The sequence below is a fragment of the Gigantopelta aegis genome, unplaced genomic scaffold, assembly GCF_016097555.1.
Source record: "Gigantopelta aegis isolate Gae_Host unplaced genomic scaffold, Gae_host_genome ctg2864_pilon_pilon, whole genome shotgun sequence".
In the NCBI taxonomy this organism is placed as follows: Eukaryota; Metazoa; Mollusca; class Gastropoda; order Neomphalida; family Peltospiridae; genus Gigantopelta; species Gigantopelta aegis.
The window spans coordinates 6,441-34,251 of record NW_024533069.1 but is presented as its reverse complement, the minus strand read 5'-3'; the positions used below and the strand labels follow the sequence as shown (position 1 = coordinate 34,251).

The following is a 27,811-nucleotide window of genomic DNA, read 5'->3' as shown; positions in this document are numbered from 1 at the left end:
TTAGGATTTGCTTGTTGTTTGAGTAGCAGTTCCACCACTCGATAATGACCATTTTTTGACTGCTATCATAAGAGCTGTCCAGCCATCATTCTGTTGAATGTGAAGCTCAACTAGTTCTTTAATTAACAGTTCGACCACTTGATAATCACCACTTTGACTAGCTATGTGCAGGGCTGTTATTCCATTATTACTTTGAATATTAGGATTTGATTGTTGTTTAAGTAACAGTTCCACCACTCGATAATGACTATTTTGACTGGCTATGTGCGTGCTGTTATTCCATTATTACTTTGAATATTAGGATTTGCTTGTTGTTTGAGTAGCAGTTCCACTACTTGATAATCACCATTTTGACAGGCTATCATAAGTCCCGTCCATCCATCTTTCTCTTGAATATTAGGATCAACTTGTGTTTAAGGAGCAGTTTCCACCACTTGGCAGCTACCTTTTTGACTGGCTCTGAAAATAGCTGTTACTCCATTTTTTATCTTAATGTGAGGATTGGCTTGATGTTTCAGTAGCAGTTCTACCTCATGATAATCACCATAGTGGCTGGCCATCATAAGGGCTGTTGCTCCGTTATTGTTTTGAACATTAGGATTGGCTTGTTGTTTGAGTAGCAGTTCCAGTACTTCATAATGACCATTTTTGACTGGCTATCATAAGAGCTGTCCAGCCATGTTTCTCTTGAATGTTAGGATCAACTTGTTCTTTAAGTAGCAGCTCCATCACTTGATAATGACCATTTTCACTGGCGATCATGAGCGCAGTCCAATCATCTTCTTCCCTGATATTAGGATTGGCTGTGTTGTTTGAGTAACAGTTCCACCACTTGATAATGACCATTCTCACTGGCTGAGTACATGGCTGTTCGTCCCATCTGCAATTGAATATTAGGATCAGCATGTTGTTTAAGTAGCAGTTCCACCACTTGGCAGTGACCATTTTGACTGGCTATGTAAATAGCTATTACTCCATTTTTATCTTTAATGTTAGGATCAGATTGATGTTTCAGTAGCAGTTCCACCATAAGATAATCACCATAGTGGCTGGCCTCATAAGGGCTGTTTGCTCCATTATTGTTTTGAACATTAGGATCAGCATGTGTTTAAGTAGCAGTTCCACCACTTGGCAGTGACCATTTTGACTGGCTATGTAAATAGCTGTTTACTCCATTTTATCTTTAATGTTTGGATCAGATTGATGTTTCAGTAGCAGTTCCACTATATGATAATCACCATAGTGGCTGGCCATCATAAGGGCTGTTGCTCCGTTATTGTTTTGAACATTAGGATTGGCTTGTTGTTTGAGTAGCAGTTCCAGCACTTCATAATGACCATTTTCACTGGCTATCATAAGAGCTGTCCAGCCATGGTTTTCTTGAATGTTAGGATCAACTTGTTCTTTAAGTAGCAGCTCCATCACTTGATATTGACCATTTTCACTGGCGATCATGAGCGCAGTCCAATCATCTTCTTCCCTGATATTAGGATTGGCTTGTTGTTTGAGTAACAGTTCCACCACTTGATAATGACCATTCTCACTGGCTGAGTACATGGCTGTTCGTCCATCTGCAATTGAATATTAGGATCAGCATGTTGTTTAAGTAGCAGTTCCACCTTGGCATGGAGTGACCATTTTGACTGGCTATGTAAATAGCTATTACTCCATTTTTATCTTTAATGTTAGGATCAGATTTATGTTTCAGTAGCAGTTCCCACCATACTGATAATCACCATAGTGGCTGGCCATCATAAGGGCGTGTTGCTCCGTTATTGTTTTGAACATTAGGATTGGCTTGTTGTTTGAGTAGCAGTTTCCACCACTTGATGATACCATTTTCACTGGCAATCATGAGTGCAGTCCAATCTCTTCATTTTTGATATCAAGATCAGTTTGTTGATTGAGTAGTAGTTTTCCACCACCTGGTATGACCATTTGACTGGCTATGTATAAGGCTGTTTCGTCCCATCTGGTAATTGTATTTTTACAATTTGCTTGTTGTTTAAGTAGCAGTTCCACCTATTTCACAATGACCATTTTGACTGGCTATCATGAGTGCAGTCCAATCACCTTTCTTTTTGATATTAGGATTGGCTTGTTCTCTGAGTAGCATTTCCACCACTTGATAATCACCATAGTGACTGGCTATCATAAGGGCTGTTGTTCCATTATTGTCTTTGAACATTAGGATCAGCCTGTTGCTTTAGAAGTAGTTCTATCACTTCAACATGACCATTGTGATTGGCTATATACAGGTCTGTTGATCCATTATTGTCTTGAATATTAGGATTGGCTTGTTGTTTGAGTAAAGTTCCACCACTTGATAATGACCATTTTTACTAGCCAGCATAAGCGCTGTCAAGCCATCTTCATCTTGAATGTTTAGGATTGGCTTGTTCATGAGTAGTATTTCCACCATTAGATTATGACCACTTTGACTGGGCTATGTGCAAGGCTGTTTACTCTGCTATTGTTTTGAATATTAGGATCTATTTGTTTGTTTGAGTAGCAGTTTCACCACTTGATAATGACAGTTTTGACAGGCTATGTGTAAAGCTGTGTGCTCCATTAATGTTTGAATATTAGGATTGGCTTGTTCTTTAAGTAGCAGTTCCACCACTTGATAATGACCATTTTACTGGCGAGCATAAGGGCTGTCCAGCCTTCTTTGTCATGAATGTTAGGATTGGTTTGTTCTTTGAGTAGTATTTTCACCACTAGATATTGCCATTGTGACTGGCTAAGTGCAAGGCTGTTGCTCCAGTGTTTTTTTAGAATATTAGATTTGGCTTGATGTTTGAGAAGCAATTCCACCACTGATGATAACCATTTTTCACTGGCTATTATAAGGGCCGTTGCTTCATTATTGTTTTGAATATTAGGATTGGCTTTGTTTTAAAGTAGCAGTTCCACCACTTGATAATGACCATTTTACTGGCCAGCATAAGGCTGTCCAGCCTTCTTTGTTTTGAATGTTTCAGGATTGGTTTGTTCTTTGAGAAGTATTTTCACCACTAGAAAATGACCATTGTGATGGCTAAGTGCAAGGCTGTTGCTCCATTAATGTTTTGATATTTGGGGCTTGTTGTTTGAGTAACAGTTCCACCACTTTGATGATAACCATTTTCCACTGGCAATCATGAGTGCAGTCCAATCTTCTTCTTTTTGATATTAGGATCAGCTTGTTTTATTGAGTAGTAGTTCCACCGCTTGATAATGACCATTTTGACTGGATCTATACAGGGCTGTTTGTCCATCTGGTAACTGAATTTTAGGATCGGCTTGTTGTTTAAGTAGGCAGTTCCACTACTTGTGAATGACCATTTTGACTGGCTAGTATAAGAGCTGTTGTTCCATTATTTGTTTTGAATATTAGGATCAGCTTGTTGATTAAGAAGTAGCTCCACCAACTTCATAATGACCACTTTGAATGGCTATGTGCAAGGCTGGATTGCTTATGTTAGTGTTCTGAAATATTAGGATCAACTTGCTGTGTTGAGTACAGTTCTACCACTTGGTAATAATGACCCTTTTGACTGGCCAACATAAGAGCTGTTACTCCATTATTACTTTCAATGTTAGGATTAGCTTTGTTGTTTGAGTAACAGTTCAAATCACTTGATAACAACCCTTAAGACTGGCCCTCATAAGGGCTGTTGCTCACATTTTGCTTTGAATATTAGGATTGGCTTTTGTTTCAGCAGCAGCTCTACTACTTGATAATGGCCATTGTGACTGGGCCATCATAAGGGCTGTTGCTCCATTATTGCTTTGAATATTAGGATTTGCTTGTTGATTAAGTAGCAGTTCTACCACTTGATAATGACCATTTTCACTGGCTATGTACAGGGCTGTTGTTCCATATTTGCTTTGAAGATTAGGATCAGCTTTTTCATTAAGTAGGACTTTCACAACTTGATAATGACCATTTTCACTGGCTATGTACAGGGTGTTGTTCCTATTTGGCTTTGAAGATAGGATAAGTTAATTCAAGAAGAGGAGCATCAACACTAATCCTAATTCCAGCAGAAACTGAACTGCTTCAAGATGCCCAACTTTTGCTGCTTTAAGAAGAGCAATATCAAAAGTAAAGTTCTCATTCTCATCTTCACCATCTAGTATTGGTGTGTCATTGATGACTAAACTAAATACATACCAATGAGACGAATAAACTGTAACTTGCCTGAGCATAAGCTATAAGATAGTCAACTTGAGATTCACGGACAATGCATTTAATAAGCACTGAACCAGCTGAGATTTGATGTAGTTTAGAAGGGATTGCCTTTATGTTTTGAAAGAAAAAGTGTTTGATTAATAAGTAAAGTGCTTCTATGTGTACTTGATTCCAAGTCTCTTTTAGCTTAATATGAGAAATTGGTGCATTCTCAGGATTTTTTTAAGTGTGGATTGTAATTTTTGCATCAAACCATTTCTAAGTGTCTTAACTGATTGGGTATTTCGAAATTCAATTGCTTCTTTAGAATGGTTTTGCAATTTTTTAATTAAATCGCTATTTTTAATGTATCCCACAGGCAATTGCAACAATGATGTCACAATCCAAAAAATCATAAAATGATGCAGTTGTTTAAAGAGTCCCATTTAAATCATGAATATGACTGACATCAAGACTTTCCCAAGATATATATAGGCTTGTACATAGCCTGCTATATCTGAAAGAGATGTTTTTGTTGTTTTTGATTCTGAATTCTTCATTTAGTTCAGTTCTAACTTGTCTCATTAGACCAACAAACTTTTGGTGAGATCATGTAGCTGTTTCTTAATGTCATCTTCATTATCAAGCTCAACTATCTTAACACCCTCATGATTAGATCTACTTGATGAAGTATATGTACTCTGAATTGCAGTAGGGTTGAGGCTTTTCAGTCTGTCTTTTCCATTCTGTATGTAAATAATCTGCTGCATCTTGAACATCACCATGTTGGTTAGAATAGTATTTCGAGAAATGATTGCCAATACATTTGTAATGCTGGAACACCTTTAAACTTCATTCCAGCTTTAAAATCACTAATTAATTTTGTTATAATTGGTTGATCTCTTACAGGCTCACTTATCATTCCATAACTAAACATTTCTGCAGCCTTTGCATAAGGCAGTGTTTTGATGCAACTGTAAAAGATAATGTTGCTCCTGAAGTACGTCTGCCATTATCTTGTTTATTTTTGATCTGGATCTGTGCTAGCTCCTAAATTAAGAAGAAATTGTACTGCTTCATTATCATCAATTCTTGCTGCTTCATAAAGAGCAACATTAGTGTTCGCTCCGAGATCAAGAAGAAATTGAGCTGCTTTGTCATGACTAACTTTGGCTGATTCAAGAAGTGCAATATCTATTCTTGCTCCTAAATTGAGAAGAAATTGTGCTGCTCCATTATCGTCTCCTTTTGCTGCTTCGTGGAAGAGCAACGTTAGCGTTCGCTCCGAAGTTAAGAAGAAATTGTGCTGCTTCATTATCATCTTCTTTTGCTGCTTCATGAAGAGCAACGTCAAGTGCTCGCTCCAAAGTTAAGAAGAAATTGAGCTGCGCTGTCATGATCAACTTTTGCTGCTTTAAAAAAGAGCAGCATCAACATTAGCCCCTAATTCAAGAATAAACTGAACTGCTTCAGGATGACCAACTTTTTGCTGCTTCAAGAAGAGCAATATCAAAAGTAAAGTTTCTCATTCCATCTTCACCATCTAGTATTGGTTGTGTCATTGATGACTAAAAATAAACATACCAATGAGACGCCATAAACTGTAACTTGCCTTGAGCATAAGCTATCAGATGGTCAACTTGAGATTCACGGACAATATATTTAATAAGCACTGAACCAGCTGAGATTTTGATGTGGTTTAGAAGGGATTGCTTTTCATGATTTGGAAGAAAATGTTTGATTAATAAGTAAAGTCCTTCTATGTGTACTTGATTCCAAGTCTCTTTTAGCTTAATATGAGAAATTGGTGCATTCTCAGGATTTTTTAAGTGTGGATTGTATATTTGCATCAAACCATTCTAAGTGTCCCTTAAACTGATTGGGTATTCGAAATTCAATTGCTTCTTTAGAATGGTTTTTGCAATTGCAATTTTTTAATTAAATCGCTATTTTTAAAATGTATTCCGCAGCAATTGCAACAATAATGTCGCAATCTAGAAAGTCATAAAAGCGATGTAATTCCTTTAAAGAGTCCATCCAAATCATCGATATGACTGAGATCAAGACTTTCCCAAAATATATTATCTTGTACACAGCCGCTATATCTGAAAGACATGTTTTTGTTGTTTTGATTCTGAATTTCTTCATTTAGTTCAGCTCTAACTTGTCTCATTAGACCAGCAAATGTTTGGTGGAGATTATGCACCTTTTCAAAACAATGACTTTTTCACTATCAAGCTCAATTGTCTTGACATCTTCTTCAATACTAGAAAAGGTATATGTACTCTGAATTGTGGCAGGTTTGAGGCTTCTAATCTTTTACTTAATTGTGTATCTAAATAATCTCTGCAACACCCTGAACAGCAGCACCACCTTGACTAGATAGTATTTTGAGAAATGATTGCCAATACTTTTTGTAATGATGGAACATCTTTTTGCCATTCAATACCACCTTTAAATTCAGCAAATTAATTTATCATAATTGGGATTATCTTTGACAGACTCAGGAATCATTTTAATGCTAAACATTTCTGCAGCCACTCGTGGAAGAATGTTTATAAATGCAACTTGTAAAGAATAATGTCGTTCCTGAAGCAAGTCCTTCATTATCTTTTCTAACTGACATCGACCTGCATCTGTGCTAGATCCTAAATCAAGAAGAAATTGTACTGCTTCATTATCATCTCCTTTTGCTGCTTCAAAAAAGAGCAACATCAGTGTTTGCTCCAAGCTTAAAAAGAAATTGAGCCGCTTTGTCATGATCAACTTGGCTGACTCAAGAAGAGAAATAGTTGTGCTAGCTCCAAATTTGATAAGAAATCTAGCTGCTTCATAATCTTCTCCTTTTGCTGCTTCATAAAGAGCAACATCCAGTGTTTGCTCCAAGCTTAAGAAGAAATTGAGCCGCTTTATCATGACCAACTTTGGCTGCTCAAGAAGTGGCAATACCTTTGTTAGCTCCTAAGTTATAAGAAACCTTGCTATTTCCGTTATCATCTCCTTTTGTGCTTCGTAAAGAGCAACCATTAGTGTGTGCTCCAAGCTTAAGAAGAAATAGCGCCGCTTTGTTATGATTAACTTTGGCTGACTCAAGAAGAGCAATGTCTGCGCTAGCTCCTAAACTGAGAAGAAATCGAGCTGCTTTGCCATGACCAAACTTTTGCTGATTCAAAAAGTGCAATATCTGCGCTAGCTCCTAAATTGAGAAGAAATTGTGCTGCTTCGTTATTATCTCCTATTGCTGCTTCGTAAAGAGCAACATTAGTGTGTGCTCCAAAGCATAAGAAGAAATAGAGCCCCGCTTTTGTCATGATAACTTTGGCTGACTCAGAAGAGCAAATGTCTGCGCTAGCTCCTAAACTGACAGAAATCGAGCTGCTTTGCCATGACCAACTTTTGCGGATTCAAAAAGTGCAATATATCTGCGCTAGCTCCTAAATTGAGAAGAAATTGTGCTGCTTCGTTATTATCTCCTATTGCTGCTTCGTAAAGAGCAGCATTTGTGTTTGTTTTGTTCCAAGCTTAAGAAGAAATTTTAGCTGCTTTGTCATGACCAACTTTTCAGGTTCTAGTTCTATTGTTTTGATGACATCTGCTTCAATACTTGGCGAAGTACATGGATTCTGAATGTACCAGAGTCGAGGCTTATCAATCTGTCTCTTAATTCTGTATCTAAATAACGTGCTGCACTTGAACAGCAGGATCACTTTGATTAGATAGTATTTTGAGAAATAGTTGCCAATACGTTTGTAATGCTGGAAACATCTTTTTTAATCCCATGCCAGCTTTACATTCACCAATTACTTTATCATAAGTTGGATCCTCTTTGACAGACTCAGGAATCATTTTAATGCTAAACATTTCTGCAGCACTTGTGGAAGACATTTTATAATAATGCAACTTGTAAAGGATAATCTTGTTCCTGGAGTATGTCCTTCATTAGGTTTTGTAATTGAACTACATCAGCACTAGTAGCTATAAAACAAACTGGTAGTAAATAATGCCATACCAAATTGACAAACTTACCTTGCTGCTCAGTCATTGTTGCAAGAGAAGGATTGCTAATAGGTGGGCTAGTTGCCTCAGCCATTATATTTGAAACGCTAAGAGACAGCAAATTATCAATGACAGTAGTCTGGTTTGTCTAATGTTGCTATAATGATGAGTGACTTCATAATATTCATGAGGTCTGGGTCAGTTTCATTCACAGACAAAGTATGAAAATTTTGGCCAAATATGATGACAATGAATTTTATTTATAATCATAATTAAAAGTCATAATAGTACACAGACATTAGGCTAGTAATTGTATACAAAGAAGTGAATTGTTTTGTTCATTGTCCATCCTGATTAAGTGCCTAAAAGATATATATTCAGCTCCTACAGGAATGAAAATATGAAAAACTATAGCAAATTTTTCTGGTATTGGCTAACAATATTATTATTAGTATAGTCATCAATCATCAAAATTCCTGTTTTAAAAATATAATAACTTGCATCATCAAAATATGTTATGCAATAAACCATGATTAATTTTCATCTTAGTTTTTAGCCATTGTTACAAATGATCAGTGTCTCATTAAAAGTACTTTTTTTAAAAGCTCCAACTTCAAAATCAACAATATAGTTTTTAACTCTACTTATGACACAATGTTACAGATGTTCAAAGTGCTCACAAGGTGCTTAGACTTTATTATAAGCAAATTTTGGGTTCATTACCTCAGCAATTTCCTGAAACTCTTAAACAGATTCTGACGCTGCAGAATCTAACAGAACAAGGTCTATTATACTATGCCTTAGTTGTACGCATAAGCTATTATATAACATTAACCCACTAAATGTAACATGTATAATCCATATAAAATTTGCACAAAGTAGGTGAAAGAAAGTAAATGCAGGGTGAAAATAAGCTCAAAACAGTGTAATAAGTAATTCTGTGTCACTATCTTCAATGTCATTGGAGGTGTATAGGACACAATGCTATTTAAATTATAAAGTACACAATAAGTAGGTGCATTGTAATTCCATATTGGTAGCCAAATATAGGTAAAGGAGCACAAACAATGAGAGTACTTATTATAGGTGTACTATGCTGCATAAGCTTAGGGTATAGTCAATTTTTTAAACAGCATCTTGCATTGTGTGCCACACTTAGCTCTACTAATGATCAATGTTGTCTCAGGATATAGAGACAAGCATCAGTCATCCATGTAATGTATATGGGCAATGCAAACTTAGATAAATGTTTCATATATAACATATGTCTTATATCATATTATCAGTAAAGTCTACTGATATACTAGTTCTAAGTCAAAATCTATCGTTTTCTAGCATCTTATCAGTACCAGCTTGTAGGAGATATAACAATTTGGAGACCAGGACATGTACCACATGTTAATGGAAATACATTTAATAGATACAATCAATCAAAATTAAAGTACATTGAACAAATGAGAAGAGATTACTAATACTTTTAGACTAATAACATGAGGTAATAATTATCAATTGATTTTGAAATATCAGATATTCCGTACACAATGAACATAAGGTATGCGATTATATCATACATGTAACATTTATCATTGTAAATTAGTGATGGGTGGGTTTTTGACCAAATAAGGTCATAGTAATGAAATGATAACAGTACCAATTCTATATAGATAACACTGAATTATTTTAAATACATGTCATCTACACGTACACTAATGCAGAATTAAGCTAAATTTTTTTGATAGTGTTAAATGTTAGTATAGATTACAAGAATAATGAATCATCCTTTCATCTATCTATTTGATCTTGACAATCATTTTAATAGACATGTTTTTTAATACACAAATTTGTATACTCTGTTATGGCAACACTTTTGTTATATGTGAGATACATTATAAAAGCTAACTTTGAAACTTAAAAGATATTAATTGTAGACTTGTTCTATACTAATGGGAATATTTTAAGTTATGATTAGAAATTGATCATGACATGTAAAGAATTATAAAAAATGCATTACGTGAAAAAAAATTGTGACTTTATTATATTGTGAAGTTAGTTAAACACTAATACACTTAGTTAACTGCCCTATCATCAGATTACTCCATTTTTTATTAGCTATGTTTAACAGAAATTATATATACCATGAACCAATGAACCTGATACAATTGTCTATATTACACAAATTAAGAATAACTAAATGTGAATAAAGAAAGTGTTATAATAATGTTTGCATATATGACAAGATAAATAGGTATTTATACAGGTAGGGTTAATAAATGAGTTTACTCTTACATATATTATAGTTAATAAATATACTTATCTTTATATACTACAACTAGAAGCCTTCAAAAGGTCGAGCAATTTCAAGTATTATCCTTGTATCTAGCCACTGTAGCCAGTAGGGCTTGATATCAGAAACAATTTACTGAAATACAACTACATTGACTTCAGTTCACATTCTGTACATTAGGACTACCGTGGTTGTTGTATGATATGTATGTGGTGATAATGTTATATCAAACTCTATGAACACCTACTCTTAATTAACCAATATTTACAAGATGAATATCATATTTCTTCATTAAAAGTGTCAAATATGAATATCACAATCTTAATGAATAAACAGGAAACAAAAAGCTATTATGTTTATACCCACTTCACTATAACATACATTAACGTAACAGTACTATACATGCACTTGGTTTAATAATTTACTGTGGTGTTAATTCTAGAAATGGGGATAATGTTTTTCAGTCTTTTAGCCCATAACTCAAACAAGAAATTTGCTAAAAATTTTTGCATAAAAATTAGGAGAGTGTGTTTATTTTTGAGTGATTCAACAATGAAAAGAAGTGATTTTTAATTAAAATTTGGATATAGCTTCTTGAGAGTGCCACTTTTATTAATAATTAATATTGAAATATGTGATTTATTTGATAAGTAGCATATATAATATACTAATGGTTAACTTCTTAATTCAGAAACTACACAATAAGTAGGTACATTAAAGTCCATGTATTAGTGAATATAGGCAAACAAGCACAAACAAATGATAGAATTGATGATAGTGCACTATTACGTAAACTGGTGGACAAAATAATCCAGTGCTGTACAAAACATAGAAGACAATAAAAAATAATTAGTAGCAAATTATGAACATGTGAATTATTTGATAACTAATATATATATATATATATAATATATATACTGATCATTAATTCTTTAATTCAGAAACTAAACAATAAGTTAGGTACAATAAATTTTCATATTATTATCCAATAAAGTAAAAGTACACAAACAAAATTAATGATAGTATTAATGATAGGACACTATTACATAAGCGGTGAACATCAAGTTTCTAGACATAACAATGCTTAGTTGAAGAACTATTACTAAGAAGTATATGGCTATGACCTACCTAGTCATTTTGACATGTAATAATAGGTTTTGAACATGAGGTGAAGATATTACTACATGTACAAATGTACTGAAAATGATCTTACTTAATCTACTTAAACAATTAATTTAATGAATGTTATAATTGTCAATTTGATTTGTAAAATCATCTTAAGATGATATATACTGAAAGAAAATGTGTTTAGTTTGGTATCATTTCTTGTCTTGATAGTTGTATACAAACAATAGAATATAATATTAAAATGACACCAAAATTAAATCACATATGAGAAATAGTGATTTTTTTCTGACTTTTCATAATAAAAGTGTTTTATTATACTTCAATAGACATATAATATGCTGTTTATGAAGAAAGTACATATATTCATGTGTATTGCTGTTGTGACCTTATTTGGTCAACAATTCCACCTATCACTAATGAGATAATCAATATATAAGTTACATTAAAGACACTTTCCCATAGAAGTTAGTCTGACATAAAAATAGTACATCACTTTAACAATACTAATATCTCATAAATCATTTATACTATCCTATTAGATTATCATAGTCTGTTGTTGGAAAGTTAAAGACAAGATAAGAGGTGATATCATTGGTTAAACTGAGCCCTAACAGCAAAAAAATATAAATTAATTTGGCATCTACTCAATCAAATCAAATCAGATTTGTCTTATACAAATGAGCACGAGGGTACAAGTTTTATCATACATGTATATTATTATTGCAAATTAGTGATGGGTGGAGTTTTGAATCAAATAAGGTTTACAACGATGATATGATCACAGTAATATTGATTGACAGCAGATCCACTTACATAATTAAAAAAAATACTAAATATTAAAAATATATGACACCTACAAGTATACAATGTAAAATTAATCTACTAATTTTTAAATTTTAGCGATAGACTACAAGAATGTTAAAAATATCTATGATGCTGAAAATCATTACATAACTTTATCATGTATTAAATACACATATTTATATATGTCCTTATAACAATACTTTGCTTATAAGTGATACAACATTAAAGCTAACTTTTGAAATTTTAAAGATATCAATTACAAACTTGAATACATGATCATAATGTTGTGACTAGAAATTAATTCATGACGTGTAAAGAAATGGTAAAAAGGTATTATTGACAAAGAGTTTTATTTACTACAGTGTATTCTGAAGTCAGTTAACATTAATATACTTTAGTCATCTAGCCCCACCAATTAGATTTTTATATTTAATTAGCAATAGCATAACAAAAAACAAATTACATGAATGCTAAGAAACAATGAACTTGATACATTTGTCTATACTACACACATTAAGATTAACTATAAGTGAATTAATAAGAATGTATTATGGTAATGTTTGAACATTGCAAGATAAATAAGTATTTATGCAGGGTAGGTAATAAGTAACCCACAATATATTATAGTTAATAAATATATTTTTTTATATACTACAACCAGAAAACCTTCAAAATGTGACCAAGAAGACAATTTCAAACAAATGTCCTCCTCCTAATATCTAGTCACTATTAGTCAGTAGGATTGACATAACAGAAATAATCTGCTGAAATACAGTAATATAGTTCTATAACTTAAGTTCACATTCTTATAAATTATGGATTTGAGTAAGACACACTCCCCATTAAGACTATCATGGGGTTGTATAATATATGTGGGTCAATATTGTTAATTAACTTCATTTTAACACCTACTCTTAACTAACACAATATTAAGAATATGAATACAATATTTCTTTAATTAAAAAGTGTCAAATATGACTATCACAATCTTGATTTAAAATGATTAAATAGACAGTAACAGAAAGCTATTATGATTATCTACAATTAAATTGATTAAAGTATCAGTATAATATACACATTCTTGGTACATATATATACATACTCTGGATTAACAATGTACTATAATGTTTATTCTAGGGATGGGATGATGTTTTCATTTCATTTAACTAATAACTACAAACTAGAAATTTTGTAAGAGTTTTAAAAAATAGGAGAGTACACTAATTTGAATGATTCAACATAAAAGTAGTGATTTCAATAAAAATTGGATACTATTCTTCTTTTGAGATGTGCCATTTATTAATATTGAATAATTACAATTATCATAAATAAAGAATAGCAAAAAGTATAGCCTTTATTTATTTTTTGAAAAAAAAACAATCTCATAATTAGTGTGGCATCTTGTATATGGTTTCAAATCTCATGATCTAGTTGAGATCTAATTTGCAATCTACAAAGTATTGACTTATTCAAGAGAGTATCGAAATGTTGGACCACACTTTTGAATAAAGATTGAGTAATGAGTGTGGTCATGATCAGGTTCAAGTGATGATACAAGCATCACTTCAAATACCAAACTAAGAATGACAGACAGTTTGTATCATCTACTAAACTTCAACTCTTCTGTATCACTACAACAATCAATATAATTATTATAATAAACAGTATATACATATCCTCCCTGTCTAGTACAATTTGTAAAAAGCTTAGGTACTATACTCTGTTCAAGTTGAGAATGACCACTAACTCAGTGTTATAACTCTGGCTAGGAATAAGCTAGAAAGAAATGTTTTTTCACCATTAAAAAGACCTTGCAAGCACACCAAGTTTATCAATAAGTAGAGTGCTAGTGATTTAGGAAAGTCACAAACCAGAAATCCCATATAAAACAGGTCTTTGCATTTCACCACCATGTCTTGATTATGCATGCTTATGGCTGTTGTTGTATGGACATATGTATGGTCAAGGAAGTTAATCAACCTCTATTGACACCTACTCTTAATTACCAATATTAAGATATGAATATCCATTTCTTTCATTAAAAAAATTGTCAAATATGAATATTACAATCTTAATAAATGACAAGCTATTTTATTAGTGTACACTTCACTATAACATTCATTAAAGTAAGTTGTGATTTCAATAAAAACTTGGACAGCCTCTTCTAGAGATTTTAATATATAAACTAATTATAAAACAGAGAATAGTTAATTAAGTCAGTATATACATTATCCAAGTGGGGTACAGATTACATAGACTAAATGGGTACATAATACAATCTATGTCCTAGGATGGTTTTCTACCATAAAAACTTTTGTACTCTCAGCTATGTCTTAACACTCAATATGTTCACTGTGTGATTAGCATTTTCAAAAGAATTATTGGATGCAGAGTTTTAAATATAGACCTTTTCCATTTGAAAGAAAACACTCTTATAAATGTGTAAATTTAGTATACAGTGTAAATGAAAATAGATGATTCAGCTAAGTTATAAAATGTGGTACATTGTTACATTTTACTTTGCAAAAGATATAGACATGACAGTATGTAATTAACAATAGGCAAATATAAAAATTATAATTCTTCCTCTCTTTCTTGTTATCTTGTTTTACACTGTTATCTCTTAATTATGAGTATTGTGGTTTTAAGTGAGTAACTTAATAAAGGATGAGAAATTTGGTATTCTTGCTTTCTTGCTTTGGCTCCTTTTGATAGTGTCACCTTTATCTTTGAAGTGTTAATAACTGTCACTTTTTTATTGTAATGATTTAGGGTGCAAATTTAGTTTATCAAATGTAATGTCACTCTTGGCTCTAGAAGTAATTAATGTTTGCCTCTATTCATGATATTGAGGGCAATACAACATAGTTAAATGTACATACATAGCACGTACCTTACATTATCCTACCATCAGTAACATTTAGTGATATACTATAGTTCTAAGTCAAAGTCCATCATCTAGTATCTTATCAGTACCAGCTTGTAGTAACATATAACAGTGAAAACCAAGACATTTACCACATACAATGAAATGTCATTTAATAGATACAATCAATAAAGTATATACATTAACTGATTATAAATATTATTTTAGACTTATTAACATCACACAAATAATCATCAATTGATTTTGAAATATCAGATCTTCCTTACACCAATGAACATGAAGTATGATATTATATTATATTATACATGTAAATTATCATTGCATATTAGTGATGGTGGGGTTTTGACCAAATAAGGTCACAACAGTGTTATGATAACTGGAATGATTTGCAGCAGTAACAATCTACTATGAATAAAGATAACATTCAATCTTTAAAATACATGTCACCTACAAGAATGTCAATGTAGCAACAAAAAGATAAGAGCTTCTATTGATCACAGGCAATTTTTTTTTTGTCATGATTACGTAACTTCTATGATCATTTAAACTAGTTTATATTACACTAAAGTTATGGCATGAAGCTACTAGTATCACTTTCTTTAATAATTGGATTAATAAACAGAACAGATTTTAACATATACTTATGTACATATTTACAATCTATTTTCTGCATAATTTTATTAATGGAAGTAAAAAACAAATGTAACAAGCTAATAATTATAGGTTATTGGAGTCACTCATACCTTATAATGAGTCACAGGAACAGAGATGACTGAACAATTGCAACATATAAAACACAGAGTGCCACTATATCATGAACAAAGAAATGACCTAAGACAAAAAGTCTATAACAATATACACATTTATATGATAGGTCTATGTATAAAACAGAATAAATGGACTTGTGATGGTCAAATGATTGCTGGACAGTTTTATACTTAGTTAATTTAATGATAAATAGAGACCATTACATATTACTCTCTAGCTAAATCATTATTGAACTACTTCAAGAGAAAAATACAAAGTGAATGTATCAGTAAAATAATCTATAGTGTATGATTTAGTGCAATAATCAATATTGGTCAATTATATGTACTTTTAATATAGGATTTTGTGTGCTGAAATAATAATTTATAACATTAGTGTTAAGAAATGAACGCACAGTAGACATTATTATATAATAATTGGAGGTCAAGGGTCATGTTAACAGATAGTAGAGTTTAATTTATGTTACAATATTATACTGAATTAAGTACTAAACAGTAAGATTACTAGGACATACTTTACTATGTGCAAAAATTGTACTTTTAAATCTAAGGATTATCTTAAGTCACCTTTTACTGTTGACTTTTCATGTTTCTGGGGTGTGTCAGGAGGACATTCTCTTATATGAGTGCGGAAGGCTAATTCAAAATGTTCTATTTACACAATGTATTATATTATATTCACAGTGAGTGAACTAATGAATTATCTATATACATAAAGGGTAGTAACTTACACCATAATGTTATATCTTGTCTGAGAAAAATTTCGCTTTGCTAATGTCAGGTAGAGAGTACTCTAGTCGTAGGGAGGGGCCTGATTCCTCACGTGATGACCGCAACTCTGTCTTGGCATCTGGCGGGAAACAAGCAAATACAAAGTCTACTAATGTAATTTTGACTGTTTGAAGACTGGTCTATATTCAAGACATCGGGAGAGACAACATATCTAGTACATGACATCACCTGTAGCAAGGTCTGCAGTGGTACCTTTGTTGTTTACATGATTTCTGTCATACATCAGTGAGTTGGGGAGCTGGAATAAACTGTTGGAATTCCAGGTCAGTCAGTAGTAACTGCACTTAATAAATTATTAAATTAACAATTGTTGTTTCTATAATACAGAATGACTTACTATAGTAGTAAAACACTAATGTAAATTGGTCTATCTGCTAGCCACATATACCACTCAGTATATTTGTTTGTACTAAAATTTTCCATTTTACATATCTGCCAGTCTAATTTTACATGGATAAAAGGTGGACAATTGATACATAACACTCATTGGTGAATTAATGACATATATTCTGTAGACAAGTATATAGTGGTGTAGTAATGAATTACTTATTATAGTAGTAAAACATTGAATTAAAATTTAGTCTATCTTCTGTCCACAATATATTCACTTGAGATAGAGTTCCTACTGTTAAAATTGACCAAATGACAACATTGATGGTATTCAAAGGCATCCAGAGGCATCCATGCTACATCGCGTTGCTTATAACAATTATTGAAAAGTCTTTAGGCCGAGATGAATAACTATTATAAAGAAGGATATGTAGCAGATATGCATATAGGTGCAGCTACCTCTGGCTATTATTGCTTTTCCATCATGATCAATTTAACAGTGTCACTAGATTATTGGAGGGTGAATATTATAATCTAGAGCTTTACGTTTGTGTTTGGGTCTGCTAATAAGTTTATTTTTGCCTAATGACTATATACAAAGCTCATCTGACATTTGAATATAAAATTTTCTTGCTTTTAAGCAGCAATTTTCACTATACCTACATTTAACAAGTCTCAAATCACCACAACCAAAGTAAAATATTTCCCACCAGTAGAACTGAATTAATATTACATCAACAGACAATAAAATGTATACTTTTTCTACTGTAGTCTTTTCCCCTATCTAACTAATATTTATCCTTTACTGACCCTTTTAAGACATGGGTTGCTACAAAACATAATAAGATAATGAAATTAACCTATTGCTTTTGTCATTAATATATATAGTAGTTTCCTCCTCATCTGGTTCCATTTTACTTCTTCATAACAAAAGATCTTCTAGAATCAAATTCAATTTTCTTGATTAAAAAGAATTATTGATATTAGTCAGATTTGTATATGGCATTGTGTCATGGTAACTAATGGTTACTAGAAAGTTATGGGCTTTTGCATAATCATTATACAATTCAAGTCGATGTGAAGAGTCAGTCTTAAATTGCTACTCATATTTCCAACATTACTTGCACAACTAGTAGTAAAAGGATCTAAAGTTATAGTATGCTTTGAAAGTGTTGTATTGATGTGTAGCCTTTAATTCATTTAATGGAGAAGCAAATAGAAATCAGTAGCTAAAAAAGTTCCGAGTCATACAGATGAAGTAAACTGACTTTTGATGCCAAGTCATTTTAACTATATTGGACTTAAAACTAGTTGCACTAGTAAATAATTTATTAACGAGGTATATGTAGCTACTGTCTTAGGTCAAACTGCTGATATTTACATAATTTTAGCTATGAAACTAGCAATAATTTTCAAATTTTCACTTCCTATTATTTGACATTCACCATTTCTCTACCTCTCGACTGTACTTACTTTCACTGTATGTGTGTGTGGACAAAATTAAAAGTACACTCTGTTTCAAATAGTGTGTAGTATATATTCTAATGTGCTTCTAGACTAGGCAACAGCTATTTATACTTTATATATGATTAACTCGTACATCTGTGTCCATCCCATGTAGTTGGGTATGCAAAGCATTGACAATATGAAAATATGTATAACATGTCATCACCTTTTGTTATTGATGTCATAATCTGCTAATGTTCAAAAATTTGATCTTGTCGTATTAGAGACATTTAGAGAGTATTAAAACAACTGATAAAAAATGAATAACAAATTCTAAAAACTACAATGTTAAATTATATGAACATTTGTTTACAATAACCTTAAAATAAACACTACACAGTGATAAGAAAATTCTTTTTATTGTGGGCTATAAAGTTAATGACAGTAATAAATGAACAAATGAAAGGTCAGTATGAGCAAGCAATTTTTAGTGATTTCGATTGGAATTAGTGAATCAGTTCTTAAAAGAGCTCCACCATTTTCGGAAGATATTTTGTTTTGGATTGGCATTTTCTTTATATAACAGTTCCATAACTAGATAATGACATTTTTGACTGGCTATATATGGGGCCGTTATTCCATAATTGCTTTCAATGTTAGAATTGGCTTGTTGATTAAGTAGCAGTTCAACCACTTGATAATGACCTTCTGCACTGGCTATCATAAGGCTGTTTTCCATTATGATCTTGTATGTTAGGATCAGCTTGTTGTTTGAGTAGGAATTCCACACTTGATAATGGCCTTCTGTACTGGCTATGTAAAAGAGCTGTTTGTCCATCTGGCAACTGAATATTAGGATTGGCTTATTCTTGAGAAGCAGTTCCACCACTTGATGATGACCTTCTGCACTGGCTATCATAAGGGCTGTTTTTGTCCATTTTTGACTTTGTATGTTAGGATCAGCTTGTTGTTTAAGAAGTAGTTCCACCACTTGATAATGACCATTTTTCACTGGCTAAATAAAGGGCTGTTCGTCCATCTGGCAATTGAATATTAGGATCGGCTTGTTCTTTGAGAAGCAGTGCCACCACTTGATAATGACCATTTTGAAAGACTGGCTATCATAAGGGCTGTTGCTCCGGTTTGATCTTGTATATTAGGATCAGTTTGTTCTTTGAGTAACAATTCCACCACTTGATAATGACCTTTCTTGACTAGCTAAGTAAAGGGCTGTTCCTCCATTTGGCAATTGAATATTAGGATTGACTTGTTCTTAGAGAAGCAGTTCCACAACTGATAATGACCTTTTTGACTGGCTATCATAAGGGCTGTTGGCACCAATTTCATCTTGTATGTTAAGATCAACTGTTTGTCTGAGTAGCAGTTCCACCACTTGATATGACCATTTTCACTGGCTAAGTAAAGTGCAGTTCGTCCATCTTGCAGTTGAATATTAGGGTTGGCTTGTTGTTTGAGAAGCAGTTCCACTACTTGATAATGACCATTTTTCACTAGATATCATAAGGGCTGTCCACCATTTTTCTCCTTCTGAATGTTGAGAGATGGCTTGTAGTTCAAGTAACGTTTCTACACCAAGATGATGAACATTTCAACATTTTATGGATTGCGTTGGTCCAAGATTGTCTGTTTCATTTGTCTCTGCTCCTCTTTCAATGCAGTGATAGTTGACACGAGCTCCTAACTCCAGTAGTATTTCTACATCACTTACTAAGCCATCTTTTGCTGCTTGTAGAAGAGAAGGCTCAAATGTAAAACTATCATTCTCATCGTTTACTATGATAGGATGGTTGTTAATGTACATTTCAAAGATACCAACTTGATAGAGGAGATCTCTTTTAGTTACTGCCATATCTTTAAGAGAGTGGTATTGTGAACTAGGTGCTAGGAATGTGATACATAGTAATTCATGTTCGATGTGAATGTGGTTTAGATGTTTTTCCTATTTCTGCAAATATATGGTTAATTAGAATATGTAGACTCTTTAATGTCATTTGTTTCCATATGACATTTAGTTTGATGATAATTTTACAAGATAGTTCAGTACCATCTTGTTTTGATAGATGTATTTTTTTCACTAGCATTCTGAATAATTTAGCTGACTCTTCGAATACTCTGAGTTCTTCTGAATACTCTTTGAATCTACTTTGAAGGATGTCTCCTGAAAAAAGTAGTGTACAAGGTCTTTAATTAGGTGACAATAAAGAAAATGATAGTGTGACTTAATCTTGTTAAATAGTTCATCAATAGTTGCTACTTTAGTAAACCCCTTTCTCTTCAGTGTATTCTTCAATATGTTGAGTAATAGTGTATGATCCATTTTCGATCATCTGAGATAATTGCTCTTTGATATTGATACTATAGAGATGAACTTCTGATCAAGCTTTTGAATATCAGCCACTATTTCATCATTGCTATTAATAGAGATGTGTACTGATGTGTATTGTAGTACAAAGATTGCACTTGAACAAACATGTCAGCAGGCAGTAATGAATGCTGTTTCATAGACTTTTCTTTGTTGAAGTAGATAATTACATATTGTATATGAGCTCATTTCACAAGCTATTTTTAGTGCAGTGTAATTGTTACTATCTTGAATATAAATATCAGCTCCAGCTGATACTAATGTTTGTTACAACTTGTTCGTGTCCACCTAGTGTAGCTAGCATTAGTGGTGTTTTGTTTTTCTTTATTATGGTGATTGATCCTGGCACCTAATTTGAGAAGTAAGCATACTGCTTTGCTATGACCATACTTTTGCTACTTCAAGAGCTTCATCAATGTTACCTCCGAACTCTAGAAGAATTGAGCTCAATAAACTCATTCAATATCACTAACAATTACAGCTTCTAAAAGAGCACCATCAACATTAGCTCCTAACTCAAGAAGAAATTGAATTGCATCAATATGACCAATGTTTGCTGCTTCAAGAAGAGTACTATCAAAAGTAAAATTCTTGTTCTCATCATCTTTGAAGATATGCTTACCATTAATTTTTAGATCAAAGATGCCAATGAACGCATAAACTGCAGCCGGCCTTGAGCATGAGCTATAAGACAATCAACTTGAGATTCGTGGATGACATAAGTTATTAGTATTGAACCTGTCTCTATGTCAATATACTGCAGGAGTGATTGTCTCAATCTCTAAGGAAGTAGGATGTCTAATTAATAAATAAAGCCCTTTAATAGTGGCATCATACCATCAATTTTGTAGTGTAATACAAACATTTTGGCATATTTTTCTAAATTGTCTCGGTGTGGGAAGCATAGATAATTTTTTTAGGTCATCTTTGAGCTTTTGACTGTGATTGACTCTCGAAGACTGTGTTTCTTGTCAAAGTGCTTATATAAAATCATGATTTATGTCTTTATTTTTACCCCCCTCCTAACATTTTTCATTTTTAGGAATGTTCACTAATTTCCATGTTCAATTCACAATCAATAAAGTCATAGGGATGATTTTCCAAAAAGGTTCCCCACGCTTAGTTCGTCATTTAGATACAATTTAGCCCAGCTGATTCATTGTCAACCCATATAGCAAAATGTAAAAGCCGATTTGACTGATTTAACTAATATCAAGGGCTGTCTGAACATTCATCATTAAAGTTGTAAATCTTCTTGAAAGAACCTTTAAAAAACATTGAACTTGCTTTCGTCTTGAGTTCTAAACTGAATTGTTGGTGTTTTTTGCAAGTTACACTTTGTCATTTCATTCTTTTTTTCTGGATAGTGTGAAAGCAATAAAGCTACTTGTCATTATCTTTATACTTACTTTGTTTTATTTCATTACCACAATAAGTTGACGGTGATATGTTGTGGAGCTACTTGACATGCTTTTCCATTCTTCAGCCACATTTTCAGCAGCAAATCTGGCAGGAGAGTCACCCTGAATACCTTTGTAGAGAGAATTAATCTAAAAATGTTTGGCAGTACTTTCCTACTTGAGTGATGTCTTTCATGTATATCATCCCTGCTTCAAACTCATGAATTACACTGTCATGATTGGGTGAATCCTTGACTTGTTTGGGATTAACCCTTCTGTATACATTTCATTAGTGACATCTTTCAGACAGTATATGAAGCCATTATTTAATGATACATACAGCTTTTGAGTACACTCGACAATGTTCTAATGTAGCTTATTGGTCTCTACAACAGCAGAAAAGAGTAAATAATTATAGTGAACATGCACAAACTTAAAAAATATCGGTTGTTGTAATGATTCGTTAAGTTGCATGCATCCTTAAAAACATATTCTGTTTGATTATTAATTATTATGGAATTGTACAGTTCATGTAACTCAACAAACTATGACTTCCCAGTCAGAGGACGTGTTCTATCTAGAATTGTTTTATCATAAATTCTATAGTCACTATATGACTGACTATATTATGAATATAAACACTGTTGATAATTCATACAAACTTATGCGTGGTTAAGTAGTCAATATATAAAGAGAAGGATCATGCAGATATATCTTTTTTCACTTAATTCACTAGAACCTGCAGACATTCTTTTGCAATGCAGCATACCAGAAATAACTAATAATTCACTTCAAAAAGATTGTTTAATGTAAGTTGCTTTGGTAATATTTTTGGTAAACTGGTTTATACAATATACTAATGATTAATTCCTTAATCATAATCCTTCATAATACGTAGGTACACATAAATTCCATTTTATTAGTCAGTAGAAGTAAAAGAACACAAACAAATGATAGTATTTATGATAAGGTTCTGCTACATCAGCTGCTGGACATCAATGTTTGTATTATTGAGCAATGCTTTAGTTAGAAAAACTATTATTATTTACAATGATAATCATCTTATTAATTACAATGATAATCATCTTAGGATAAGAAGAAAATAAAAAATATTTAAGGCTATATACATGTAATAATTTGGTATTACATAACTAGAAGAATAAATATATACATCTCTACCATTGTGCTCTTGTCTAACATGTATTATTTATGCATCATATACTTTTGCTCTTGTTTTATCCTTTAATCACTGTATTAAGGTATGGATATGCTACAAACACTAGAATGAAATTTGTAATAATCACTGAAAATACTACAAGTCAGTTAAGAGATATGAAATTAAACCCAATAAGTTTGTAATAGTGTATAACCTGTACCATCATCTCTTTCCTTCACACACACATACTGTTGCTCAGCTATTGAGTTGAACATTAGGATCAGCTTGTTCTTTGTGAAGCAGTTCCACAACTTGATAATGACCATTTTCACTGTATATACAGGACTGTTCATCAGCATGACAATTGAATTTGATGATCGGCTTGTTTGCTAAGTAGAGATTCACCACTTGACAATGACTGTTTTGATGTGTGAACATGTTTTGAATATTAGGATCAGCTTGTTCCTTGAGTAGAATTTCAAACACTTGATGTTTACCTTAGTGACTGGCTATTATAAGTGCTGTTGTTCCATTATTGCTTTGATTTTCAGGATCTACTTGTACTTGGAGTAGCGGTTTCCACTACTTTATAGTGACTATTTTCAACAGATATGTACAGGACTGTTTATTCTTTTTTTGCTTTGAATATTAGGATCAGTTGATTCAAGAAGAGCAGCATCCACACTAGCTCCTAACTGTTTGAATAAACTGAAACTGCTTCACTATGACCATAAATGCTTCTTTGACAATTAAATTATAACTAAGTTATGAGATAATTGTATTTACAGTTTGTTTGTTACAATGAAGCGCTTATTTTCTCCATTACTAAATGTCAAAGCTGAAGTTATAATATACAAACTAGTTTCAAAATCCAATTAATCAAGATCAAAAATCAATCCTCTTCTTGAGGCTATTTTTTATTCAGGTATTCAAATGTCATTCTGAATGGGAGAGAGCCTTCATTTCTGTCCTATTTTTTTTCTGTTTGACTAAGTCTGAAAGAGATGATTAAGCTCTAAGTTAAATTAATGTAGGAAAATATTACATTTTATTTAGCAAAAAAGATACAAGACATATAGTATACAATAACTAATATATAATTATTTATTATTGACAGCACATCATACTTCTTTGACTTCTTTCTTGCTGTGTTGTTTTAAACTGATATCACTAAGTGTACAAGTAATGTGGTTTAAGTGAGTAAATCAATATAGGATGAGTAACTTGATATTCTTGCTTTGTCTTGCTCTTTATCTTCAAAGAGTTTTATAGTTTGCATTTTTTGTGTTGTTTGTAATGATGTAGGTGTGGTTTTTAGTTCATCAAATGTTAGAAATAATGTCTTTGGTTCTCCTCCCTGTAATTGTAATGTTGTTTGACCTCCATATTTGATTAATAGCTTACTAATAGCATCCATTTGAAATTTCTCACTAACTCTGATAGCTACATCCAATGGAGTTTCATTAGTAGTAGCAATAACATTAGGACTGGCACCATACATTAAGAGTGTTTCTACTACTAAAGAGGATTGTCCTCCTTTTACTGCAAAGAACAAAGGAGTGAGCCCTAATGATTTTCTTGTTTATTGACATTAGCTCCAGCTTGTATGAGAGCATCCACTATATCAACATGTCCACATGATGAAGCTACCATGAGTGGAGTAAGACCAAGTACCAGTGGAATATCTGGACTATCTAATATTTTTATTATGACTGCTCCTAAATCTCCTTTAACACATGAGTCTAGTAGTTCTCTGTGGTTATTAGTGAGGTGTGGAAGTTTGTTTAAGAGGAACGTAATGAGAGTAGGGTGACCACTATAACATGATGTTACTACTGCTTTTCAATCTCATTAATAGTGGGCTCTGATTTGTCTAAGAGCATATTAACAAGATCTTTGTTACCACTATAAGCTGCTAATGAAAATGCTGTTGCTCCATTGTATGCTATTATATGAGGATCTGCATGTGATTGTAGTAAACACTCAGCTACTTGAAGATGACCATTAATACTAGCTAGCATTAAGGCTGTATTTCCACTTTTTTCGCAAAATCAACGTCTACAAGCTCCTCCACTAGTAGCTCAACCACTTGGGTATGGCCATTTTGACTAGCTAGCATTAGGGCAGTCACTCCATTTTTTTGCCTCTATATTAACAATCTGTATTAGCATTGAGTAGTAGTTCAACTACTTCGGTTTCACCCTTTTGACTTGCTAGTATGAGGGCAGTCAATCCATCTTCATCCTGAATATTAACATCTGCATCAGCTTTGAGTAATAATTCTGCAACCTGGGTATGACCATTTTGACTGGCTATCATTAGGGCAGTCCATCCATTTTTTGTCTGAATATTGATATCTGCATTCTCTTTTAGTAATAGTTCAGCAATCTGTGTGTGACCATTTAAACTAGCTAGCATTAGAGCAAAAAATCCATTTTTTGCTTGAATGTTAACATCTGCGTTCTGTTTGACTAGTTCTTCAGCCATCTTGGTATGACCATATTGACTGGCTAGCATTAAGGCTGTCACTCCATTTTTTCCCTGTATGTTAACATCTACGTCACCTTTAAATAGTAGCTGAGCAACCTCAGCATGACCATTTCGACTGGCTTTCATTAAGGCAGTCCATCCTTTTTTTCTTGAATATTCACATCTACTTTCTTTTTGAGTAGTAGTTCCGCAATTGTTGTATAACCATTTTGACTGGCTAGCATTAGAGCAGTCATTCCATTTGTTTTCTTGAATGTTAACATCTGCATCAGCTTTCAGTAATAGTTCAGCAACCTCAGCATGACCATTAATACAGGCTATCATTATGGCAGTCCATCCATTTATATCTTGAATATTCACGTCTGTATTTTGTTTGAGTAGTAGTTCAACAACTTTGATATGACCATTTTGACTTGCTAGCATTAGTGCAGACACTCCATTTTGTCCCTGAGTATTAATGTCTGCGTTCTCTTTGAGTAATAGTTCAGCAACCTCTATATGGCCGTTTAGACTAGCTAACATTAGTGCAGTCATTCCATTGTTTGCCTGGATGTTCACATCTGCATTCTCTTTAAGTAGTAGCTTAAAAAACCAGGTATGACCTTTTCACTTGCTATCATAAGTGCTGTACAGCCTTCATTATTTTGAATGTTAACATTAGCTCCAGCTGATACTAGTGTTTGTACAACTTGTTCATGTCCACCTAGTGTAGCTAGCATTAGTGGTGTTAAGCCATTTTCATTTCGGTAATTAATCCTAGCACCAAATTTAAGAAATAAGGATACTGCTTCACAATGACCAACTTTTGCTACTTCAAGAAAGAACATCATCAATGTTACCTCCTAACTCCATAAGAATTGAAACTGTTTTTCATTTTGACCAAACCGTACTGCTTTAAGAAGAGCAATATCCATACTGGCTCCTAACTCTAGAAGAAATTGAACTGCTTCAGTATGACCATGCTTTTGCTGCTTCAAGAAGAGCATCATCAATGTTACCTCCTAACTCCATAAGAAGTGAAACTACTTCATTTGATCATCCTGTAATGCTTTAAGAAGAGCAGTATTCACACTGGCTCCTAACTCTAGAAGAAACTGAAATGCTTCAGTATGACCAACTTTTGCTGCTTCAAGAAGAGCAACATCAAAAGTAAAATTCTTGTTCTCGTCATCTTTGAAGATATGCTTACCATTAATTTTTTTAGACCAAAGATGCCAATGAGACGCATAAAACTGCAGCCGGCCTTGAGCATGAGCTATAAGACAATCAACTTGAGATTCGTGGATGACATAAGTTATTAGTATTGAACCTGTCTCTATGTCAATATTCTGAAGTAGTGATTGTTTTCAATCTGTAAGGAAGTAGATGTCTAATTAGTAAATAAAGCCCTTGAATAGTGGCATCATACCATCGATTCTGTAGCTCAATACAAATTTTTGGCATATTTTCTAAATTTTGTCGATGTGGGTCGTATAATTCTTTTAGATCATCTTTTAGCTGTTGACTGTTGTCGAGTCTCGAAGACTTGTTGCTGCGTGTAAATGCTCATTTAGTTCATGAATTAGGTCTTTAATTTCATCACCATCCTGAAATTTTTCGTGTTTTAGAAACTGTTCACTAATTTCCACGATCAACTCACAGTCAATAAAGTCATAGTAGGGATGAATTTTTCCTGAGATTTCATCCACACTTAGTTCATCACTCAGATGCAATTTAGCCCAGCTGATTCGTTTTTCAACCCATCTGGCAAACGTGCAAGCTGATTTGACTGGTTTAACTTAATATCAAGGGC

At 32.9% G+C, this 27,811-nt stretch overlaps 1 protein-coding gene across 1 annotated transcript; it reads right to left on the bottom strand.

The window, feature by feature from the left end:
- Positions 1 to 26,145, bottom strand: LOC121391707 (ankyrin-3-like). The gene is made up of 7 exons (XM_041523244.1): positions 25,720 to 26,145; positions 20,712 to 20,769; positions 5,229 to 5,362; positions 3,831 to 3,969; positions 1,172 to 1,571; positions 644 to 880; positions 1 to 271 (listed from the first exon to the last, which is right to left on the bottom strand). Exons 1-7 carry the CDS (start codon positions 26,143 to 26,145, stop codon positions 1 to 3), a joined length of 1,665 nt encoding a protein of 554 aa, XP_041379178.1.
- Positions 26,146 to 27,811: the final 1,666 nt, after the last annotated feature.